The following is an 11,084-nucleotide window of genomic DNA, read 5'->3' as shown; positions in this document are numbered from 1 at the left end:
ATCTCTAGTTAATACCATTGAAAACGAAGAAAAAAATATAATATTATAATATTAATTCAACTTACATGATATAATAAATAATAATAATATAAAATATCAAGAACGACAAATCGTGTCCGTTCAGAATCGTTTAATAATATACAATCACATTATATCATTGAATTCAAGTTGTATACCAACCCACACAGCATTTGGGAAATGATAATATAATATGTGGGTGCTTGAATAATGAATATTTTACTAATAATATTGTATAAATATTTTATACTCATGATAACAAAATATTGACTTAATATTTTTATAATGTTTCCACGAAAATGTTTTTTGAAAAAATATGATTAGAATGTTTTGTTAATGTTTTTTACAAAATATTTTTCAAATGTGAACTTCTTCAACAAAATATATTAATAAAATATTTCCTTATGATTTGCGCAACTTCTTCAAATATTTTGACAGCTATATTGTTTTCCTGAAAATATTTTAACCATAGTTGGGGAATATTAAAATGCTGTGTGGGAAATTGACCCACTTGTAATCTACTGTATAGCAGAGCGACATCCAGTTACCCGCTTTTTTATACATAATATTCTGTAGCCACTAATTGCCATTATCATTATTATTTTATATATCGTGAGCTCGTATTATCATAATTATCGTTATTTTTTATTGTTTAGGGACGAATTATTGCTATGACTGTAACGTGCTCAACACGTCTCGAGTTGAATGGATGGAAGGTGTTGAAATAATATATTTCGATGTAGAATATAATCGTGTTTATTATTACACAAAAATATGAATAACAATATAATATACTGAAAATATTCCAAGTCTAATTTGACTTAAATAAAATAACTCTCGTCGGGTCAATCCCATATCAGATCCCTACTATAACTTTTAGTATATCCGTACATGATTATATTATCTCGCGGTCGTAGGCGTAGCGTGGAAATGGTACACACGCTGCACACGCCGGATGTCTCTTACGTCGATAATTTCCTTTGACGTTATTATTTCATATAACAGCATAATTTCTGATATTTATTTAAAATCGTAGTCATATATCTATTGACGCGCGACGATCAGGGCCATGCTCTACTATTACTATTACTAAGTATTAATTATTTACTGTATAATTGTCCGACAAGTGTCAGAGTGTGCTCATACACCGTCGTTGTCGCCCGTCGGTAAGTACCTACCTACACTTCCGTCAATCCGTCATCCGTGTACGCGGCAGAGCAACCAGCAAGGGATCAGTTTGTTAGTATAATAATTTATTATTTTTTTATATATTATAATCACGACACAAACACTTCATCGAACTCCGGGTAAAAAACAGCCGTGTAAAAAAAAAAACAAATATTTGAGTACTATAAATATGTGATACCTATCATAAATAAATGTCAAGTAAATTTCAATGCAAAATGCGGTTTTGTTGGTTGATCCTAGACAATGCTTCCCGAATTTTATTCGTTTAATGTAACAGTGCTTCAAAGCTAAAAATTTTAGTTTTGCATTTTTAGCATTATTGGGTCATTTATGTTATTGGTTTCATTGCATATTTGTTCAATATGTCACCCGAACTAACTCAGATAAATAACAAATAATTTGTTAGTTCGTGTTATACCACGGTTGTATTTCGTATGTTTTTATTTCATGTTTGTAATTTCAATGGGGATAAATATTGTGTTAAATAATGCCCCCCAAACAAAATCATCAAAAATTAATATGGTATTTTTAAGGTCATTTCTAAGGTCATTTATGCGGTAAAATTAATTTTTTAAGGGCGTTAATTAAATTTTTTATGTCATAATTACATTTTTCTAAGGCATTTTTAGGTATTTTTTAGGGCGTTAAAATCCACGTCCTTGTAATAACTTAGGACTTTTATGCAAAATGCATATTCTTCTACATTTCACTTATAATAATTCTCATTAAATAACTTAAGATTTCGTATAAGTAGATTCTGCTATTAATTTCTTTTGCATATTTACATCAAAATGTATAATAATTGCATATTTCTAGATAATTACATACTTTATACTTTTACCACCTTTTATTACATATTTTTACCACATTCAAAGTTAACACAAAAAAATTCTATATAATGAAATGTTATGATTGATCTAATACGATTATATTCAAATATTATTTGCATTCTATGTATTTATAATAACTGATTAATTATACATAAGATTTTTAAGACATCTTATGAGAGAAATGTTTTATTATGCTATAAATGTAAACTTTTGTACATCGTAAATATTTTAGTTAGGTATCATAACTATTTATGTTTGTCAGGATAATTTTTACAATTATGTATAGGTATATCTAATTATTGAATGTAGCATTACTAATTTTGGATTGTTTTTCTTCAATTTTAATTTTAATACACTATATCGATTAATGATTATTTATACATATTGGTAGGTTTATGAGTTTAATATTTATAGATTTTGAAAACAAATATGAATGTATAATAATTGTAGTTATAACAAGTATGATATTATATCTTTTAATATAAAATTAATTAAGGAGCCTGCGGGCGACCTGTTTTTTTGCTGAAAAACATGTCTTACAGGAAAAACTCTCACGCCTCGTACATTGGTCCGGTTTCCGTAATTTTTTTTTTTTTGTTAGATAGAGGAAGACTTATTGCAGGGCACATTGGACTTGGATTTTTAAAATTATTTTTCTAAATCTTATATTACAAGTAGTTTGAATTTAATCCATTTTTACATATTTTTAGTATTTGTATCATTTTTTGTTTTTAGCAACGTAATCAAAAATCGAAGTCCAATTCGCATTGTAAAAAATATTCTTCTATCTTACAAAAAAAAAAAAATACGGAAATCGGAACAATCTACGAGGTGTGAGAGTTTTTCCTGTAAAGTGTGTTTTGATCGATATAATACATCCTATCAACCCCTCCTAGATAGGTATCGGGTAATAGACTAGCTATAATTGAGGTGGCAACTAAAATATAAAATAACGTATCAAATTTTCCGCAATTCTATAAAATTTGAAAAATTGCAGCCAGGGCCCTTAATATTTAAGGTACACAAACAACACAAAAAAAAAAAAATAAAAAAAATATCTAAGTATACTTAAATATTATAATACCTAGCATTTATTATAAAATGGACTAATTGATTAGATAGATAGATTGCATTGATTTCTCTCCAAAGTATCATACATCTATAATATACTTACCTAGTACCTACCGGACGTAAAAAATATTGGCACTCATTTTGGATTTTGGTCATGGTTGTTTTGCTTACATTTTGTTTTCGGTTAGATAATTAATAATTAAACAATTAATATTTTCAGTTTTCAAATTTATATTTCTTTCATTTGCAAATTTTAAATATGGAGTACGACATTGCTGATTTGAATAACGATTTGAATGGCGATAAGTAAGTACTCTGTCGCGTAAATGTATTTACTTCATTGTTATACCACATTACGATTAAAGATACATCGTTTTACACACACTAATCATAATAGCTGTATGTTAATTTTTAGTTGGTCAATCACAGTGCGTGTACTAAAAAAATCCAATAAAATTTCATATCAAAATGAACGTGGCACTGGAAAATACTTTACAACAATATTAATTGACAAAACTACTGAAATAAGAGCTAAGGCTTTTGGAGATGATTGTGACCGTTTATTTTTACAACTTCAGGTAACTTTAAAATATTAATATTATGTAATTTTGACACTCTCAATGCCAATAATTACGCGTAGATAAGGTTGTCCAACTTACAAGCTTTACATAAGCAGCCGTCTTCCTATCGTCTATTTTCTTTTTAAATATCATTTAATATGTTCAATTGATGAATGATAATGAAATATCTTAATGTTAAATACAGGTATTCAGTAAGTATGCCAAAATGTGGTTGGCATTGAACAAGTAAATTGCATTATTTAATAAACCTATGTTTAACTATTATGACTTGATGAGTAGATATTAACTTTTGTCAATTTTTTTTTTAATTCTTATAGTACCTATGTATTTATTTATTTATTATGTTTAAAAAAGAAAATAATGTTTACAATATTAAAAATGGAGAAGTAAAAGAAGCAGATAAGGCATACAACTGAAAAATGTTTATAATATTTTGTATGCTAAATCGTTGAAAATATCATAGATGTCAAAATATAAATAATTTCTCTTTCTTATGCTTCATCATTAATTACTCATCAATTTAAAGGACGTTAAATATTATCTGGTTATAAAGTCTATTATTTAATGTAAAAATTGTCTTTTTGAGCATTTTATTATTATTTACATGCGATTTCGGATTTCGAAAATCAGATGATACGGAGACATTTTAAATATTTTGACACCCTCAATGCCAATAATTACGCATAGACAAGTTCGTCCAGCTTATGTTAAGCCGCAGTGCATATATTTTCCTTTTAAATATCATTTAAAATGTTCAACTGATGAATGGTGATGAAATATTTTAATGTTAGATACAGGTATTTAGTAGATATGACAAAATATGGTTGGCACTGTACAAGTTAATTACATTATTTAATAAACCTATGTTTATCTCTTTGATTTTTATTCTATTAAGACTTGATGAGTTGATGTTAACATTTATCAATTCTTTATTTCTTATAGTACCTATGTATTTATTTATTTATTTATTATGTTTAAAAAGGAAAATAATGTTTACAATATTAAAAATGGAAAAATACAATTAGCAGATAAGGAATACAACAATTCAAAAAATGATTATGAAATATTTTTTAAAGAAACAACAATTATTATAGAGCAGTTTGGATTTACTGATATTCCCACTCATCCACAGCTTAAAACTATTGAAAATTTTTGGTCAATGGACATAAACACTTTAATTGGTAATAACTCTGATATATTATCTACCTGTTATACTTTCAATATTTTTCTAAATATTGTTTTTTAATCCTGAAAGATACGATTGGAGTAATTATTAAGATAGAAAAGTCAAAGGAAATTAAAAAAAAAAACTCTAATGATACATACAAATTAAGAGATATCATACTAAAAGACAAAACTGGATTTAGCGTAAGTACTTATTGCAATTTATTTGTTAATGTTTGTTTAATGTTCCTCAAACTTAACTTATTAACTTGAAATTGTATTTAAATAAATAAATATAAAGATATTAAATATGACATTTCATTATATCAATCTAGATTCAGATAAGTTGCTGAATAATTCATAGTTCATAATTCAGTTATTTATTATATCGACTTGATTATAACAATTATTTATTAAATAATAATTGAAGAAAATAACAAGATAATCTTTAATTTTACAAGCAAATTAAACAATAATATGTCTAAATTAAAATATTATTGTTAAGTAGATACCTACCTATTATAAGAATGTGACTTCAAAGTACCTATTTATTGTTTTATTTTTAAAACATATTAATTAACTAACAAGTATAGTTTGAAAATATAAACTTCGGGGAAGTCACGGTGTCCGGAGAGAAGTGCCACCATCCCCCACCCGGGCATGGCAGATACCAACGTGTGCCCAATAAAAAATCTGCCAAACCAAAAACACACGTGTTTACAAACTTACAATTTTTCCCCTACAAACTAAAAACAAACAGCTAATGGCCATAGTTGCTGGACTATGATCAATTAAAAAAAAAAGAAACCTTAACTGTTACAAGTTAATTAATTTTTAATTATAAACGAATGTACTTATCGTACAAGATATATTATTATATTAAAATTGCTTTTTTTTTAAGGTTACCGTTGTTTTATGGGATACAGAAGCTATTAATTTTAATGCCAACGAAGGGGATATTATGTCAATAATAGACGGACAAATTATTGTTTTCAAAAATGTCAACAAAATAAGTGTGACTGGATCTTCAGAAATCTTAATTAATCCTCGTTGGAAGGTAACTGAAGATCTCCAAAGCTGGTATAAAGAGTTTGAAAAAAAAGAACTTTTAAATCTATCTCAAATGTCTATCGGTTCTCAAGAACATAATACGTCTGAAAGTATGTAATGAATTAAAAATATTAATTTTTTTTTTTAATAATTAATTTTTATTATAGTATCTCAATGTAATAGAAATAAAACTATAAACGAACGTATTTTGCAAGAAAACATAATTGAAGATTATCAGATTTCTGAGAGATTACTGAAACTGCACGATGAAGTAAATAAGAAACAAAAAGAAATAACGGATTTAAATTTTAAGAAACAACGACTTTCAAACGAACGAGAGAGCCTTTTGGAAAACTAATTCTATAATAGATAATATTTTTTTTTAAATTTTAATACATTTCATATTATTCTCAATTCGTACTCTCTTCTGAATTATAATAATAATAATACATTTTATTATTTTCTGACGATGCAAAAATTTACAAATCTATTACTTCCCCTGATGATATTAAACTTCTTCAAAGTGTTTTTCTTCATTTAACGATTGGTGCATTTCAAATAGCCTTTCATTAAATATTGACAAATGCCAAATTGTTACTTACCCCAAAAAGCACAATTCCTTGCATTTTAATTATCATATATGTGACATTAACTTGCATCGTTCGTCTTGGATTAAAGATTTAGGGATTTTATTTGATTTCTTACTGTTACTCAATGCTCGTATATCAGCGATTAAAAATAAATCTTTAGCTGTATTTGGTATGATAAAAAGAAACTGTTCCGATTTTTGTGATCCACTTGCTCTTAAATGTCTATATAGGTACCTCACTAGTAGGTTTATATGTCATAAATGTAATATTCAAAGAACTCCTCACTCTGGTTACGAAAAAATTTTAAAATTGTTAAACTTAAAATCTTTAAATGTACGTAGAAACTCATGATACTACACGTTTCTCACCAAATTGCTGAATAATGAGATTGATGATTCATTTTTATTAAGTCAATTAAATAACCACTACACTCGCAACAATCATTTATTTTATATTCCTCATTCATCTAAAAAGTATACGTCATACGACCCCATAAATATTTTGATGTCTTCGAGGAATAGTAAATTATTTTAATAAACATTGAATGTATTTTTATTATTATTATTATATTATTGTTATCTATACAAATATATTGGGAATTGGACTTTTGTCCGTATTAATAAATAAATAAACAGAAAAAAAAATAAAACATCTATTACCTATTAGTATAAATTTGCAATTATTTTATACTTAAATATTGTATTTATGTTTTTACTGAGAACCGTTAAAATTAATTTAAATATTTCAAGTATGATTATAGTTTAATTGCTATATTATATAATCTATTAACATTTAAATCTATCTATGTTATTTCTGATAATATATTTAAAAAAAATTTAAATACGAAATTTAAATGCAAAATAATTAAAATTAAATTATTTCAACGGGTAGTTGCTAGTTATTATTTATAAAGTATCTACTTAATATTTCGCACATGGTGAATTTATAATAGGTTTCACTTTCAACCTCCCGTCGAAGATAAAGTGATCGAAAATATTAGTCCAGTTAAATACGCCACTAGGTTGGCTACCTACAAGATAGAGCAGGGATGGGCAACTGGCGGCCCGTGTAAAGTCTGATTATAGTTTAACTAGCTGACCCGTCACAGCTTCGCCCGTGATTGGTTGTTTATTTTGCCTTCAGACGATGGTTTGTATATTTTTTATTCAAATTTTATCGTTTAATGTGGTCGGCAACTAAATATATAAACAGTTAATGAAAACGTGTTGAAATGTTTCTAGCGGTATTAGCGATGGGCAAATTCCCGGGAATATTCCCAACACCAGGAATTTTCCAGGAATATAATAAGTTTTAAAATATTGATCATACTTTTCAGTTTTAAATTAAACTTATGGCTGTAAATGATCCAAATTACAGTTCTTTACTGATATTATTTCAGTTTAGATTTTTATTCTTTAAAAAAAAGTTACTAAGTAACTATAATTTAATTTTTTAATAAAAATTTGTACAATGATCACAAAATGAATTATCCAACTTTTATTTTTTATATACATAATATGTTAAAAAATAAAAATAAACATACTGAAATACTGAATAACTTTTACTTATACATATAATGAACAATATATTATATTTATATATACCATTAGGGACTTCAGTATCATTATTAATAAAAATAAAAAGAAGCAGTACTCTTAAATCTTAATTAATACTTTTATAATAACAATATTATGAACTTACGATAAAAATAGAAAACAATTAATAAAGTATTCAAACTACTACTTTGTATTTAAATAGGTTTTAAAAATAAACTACTACGTTTTAAAACTACTAAATAACTTTTTACTTATACATGTAATGAATATTTTTTTTTTAAAGAAATTTCTCGAGAGGCTGGGGAATATTCCTAGTGGCACATCATTAAGCGGTATTAATGGTGAATATATTCTTATAGCAGAACCCGTGCACTTCATTACCCGGAAAAAATCTAAAATCTTAAAAAAATTATGATTGTTCAACTACTTTTGAGTGTAAATTGCTGCAGCCTGCAGTAAGTGAATCTCAGCAACCCTGGTAGGCAATCCAAATACGACGGATCGTGGATAAAGGGCAACTCTTTCACCAATCATCTTGGTAGGCAATGTACCATCTTGATCCAGTTTGCTAAAAGATAAAACACTATATATTTTGTAGAATCGAAGCACTCCTTCTGGTAGAAATTTTGTATACAAGATAAAAAAAAAAAATAAACACCATTGTAAAACCACTAAAATATAAAATATAAAATGTTATGATTTTTCCGTCTTTTATTTTATTAGATTTATAAAATTATTAAAATCGACATAATTTTTATCATAAAACGTAGATACAAATTCTTATCTACTATTGAACTATTAAATGTAAATAATATAATAATATATTTTATAGGGGTATAGTTATTTATTCATTAGTTTTTTTTTTGGTTTTTATGTTCTCTGGCCTGCTAGATTTTTGAACATTGAATATTGGCCCTCTAGTAGAACATCGAGTTTTCCGTCCCTGGGATAGAGGAGAAGAAATATTAGTATTCGCATGGATCTAAAATCGAAATGGTAATTTAATTTAAATTGTTGAACTAGTTGAAGTGTTTTTTTTCTGGAAATGTTATATAAGATATATTGTATCATTATAAGTATATATTTTATTAATACATAACAAATACAAAAGATAATACCTAATGTAACATGGTTATTTAATAATACGTATAATAGGAGCTCGCACACTACATCATTTTTATTCAAATGAATTCCCCGAATAATTCCTATTATACCTATTTGCAGTAAGTATTAAAAGATTTAATTTTTTCGTTAATTGTATACCCATGTATAATTATATAAGTATTATTTTAAAAAGTGAATTGAAAAATATGGTAAAATTAATTTTTAATTTTAATAATTATATATAATTATTATTGTAACTAGGTAGGTACCTACTTATTTATATTTTACATCAGAAACCAAATAATACAATTTCTACATACATAACTGTTGGTACCTACTTACCGATATTATAGGTTCGGGGAGAGTGTTGTAACTTGGGACCTTTTTTATTAAATATTCCCTAACAGCTCTAAAAGTTAATATTTAAAGTTAATGTTCATAATATTAAAAATATTAAAAATATTGCAGATATAGGTAATAAATCTATAGGTACATGGGTTTTTTCCAAACCCTAAATAAACTGATTTCTAATTTTTTTTTTTATAAAAAAACTAAAAACCTATTACTCGATTCAGTATATGTACCTGTAGAAAATGTATAATCACTTAATCTTAGGTATATGGTAAACAATATAGTTCAATCCATTAAAACTTAAGAATTAATGATTTAGTCAAAGTCAAATGTTACAAATTTGGAAATTATGTATCTTTTTAGTTAAGGGGGCTGCAGCAGGTTTTGTTAAAAGTCAAAAATAATGTAGATTTGACCAATTTTCAAAAACCGTTCTTGATACCGATAAATTTGAAAAACCTTTTTTGAAACCGAAACCAAAACCAAAAAATTTGAAAAACCGATCTTAGAACATAAACCAAAACCATAAAATGTAGAAAACCGTTTTCGAAAACCGAAACCGTAACCTCTAAAATTTGTAACGGTTTCGATCCCTGGAAATACTAAATTAAATGAAGCATTTTTAATATACCTATGTCTCATGCATACATTATAAATCGTTTTATACTAAGTCATTAGGTTTTTTAAAAATATGTATATATATTTTAGTTGAAAAACATCAGTCTTAAATATAGCATATAGGTACTAGATTTACACAAAAAAATATTCGATAATTTTATTTGTAAGTATCTACAATTATAATGTAACTAGTATTAGACCTTTTTCGTCTACGATAAAATTTAGGTTACGTCAGGAGGCAACTCGTATATAGTCAAGAGGTGATTTCGTATAAAAATGATTGATCTTTTTGACATCGGGAGGCAACTAGTGTGCGACCACAACACGTGGGATCCGCGATCTACCGCAGATACCTAGCCCACCTGATAATATACTGCTCGCATGATCACAAAAACCTAGCGACAGCAACTCATCGCCGTGTCCTGCTAGTAATTGGTCAAATTATAGTTTTATTTGCATAGTGGATACAGCACGGAGTGACTTTCTTTTCAACTTTATTATATTAGCTTAAGGCTATACAATAAATAGTTTGCGTTGCCGCGCCGATGACTTGCCGTGGACGTATCATCGAAATAAATTTTTGTGTAGAAAATCATCGATTTTTAGAAATAGAACACTTTTATTATAAAATCAAATTAATACTTGTTTGATCTTTTTAATAAAATGTTATTAATTAATTTTTATTTAATTAATGTCATAATATTGTTTATTTTAATATTTCTGATAGGCATATTTTGATATTAAATTATTTAAAATCATATTAAGTCTTAAGAAGTTAGTAATTAATTAATACTTGATATATCCTAAAAAAAACTAATTCGATTTAAAATAAAGCATAAAAAATTTTCATTAATACTTCTTCTTCTTCTTGTCTGTAATCGACCATTAAGATCATACATTCAAACATATATCTTGCCATTTCACTCTATCCAACGCTAAGACCTTCCAATCGGCACTTGGGTC

General features: G+C 26.6%; 1 protein-coding gene across 1 annotated transcript; it reads left to right on the top strand.

Moving 5' to 3' along the window:
• Positions 1 to 1,048: 1,048 nt before the first annotated feature.
• On the top strand, positions 1,049 to 7,047 carry LOC100572614 (replication factor A protein 1-like). The gene is made up of 7 exons (XM_003248826.4): positions 1,049 to 1,257; positions 3,328 to 3,413; positions 3,523 to 3,685; positions 4,671 to 4,869; positions 4,944 to 5,056; positions 5,754 to 6,012; positions 6,070 to 7,047. The coding sequence occupies exons 2-7, from the start codon at positions 3,367 to 3,369 to the stop codon at positions 6,258 to 6,260; spliced, it is 972 nt and encodes a 323-aa protein (XP_003248874.1). The 5' UTR covers positions 1,049 to 1,257; positions 3,328 to 3,366; the 3' UTR covers positions 6,261 to 7,047.
• Positions 7,048 to 11,084: the final 4,037 nt, after the last annotated feature.

The sequence above is a fragment of the Acyrthosiphon pisum genome, chromosome A2, assembly GCF_005508785.2.
Source record: "Acyrthosiphon pisum isolate AL4f chromosome A2, pea_aphid_22Mar2018_4r6ur, whole genome shotgun sequence".
NCBI classification, from domain to species: domain Eukaryota; kingdom Metazoa; phylum Arthropoda; class Insecta; order Hemiptera; family Aphididae; genus Acyrthosiphon; species Acyrthosiphon pisum.
This window is presented reverse-complemented; position numbering and strand designations above follow the sequence as displayed.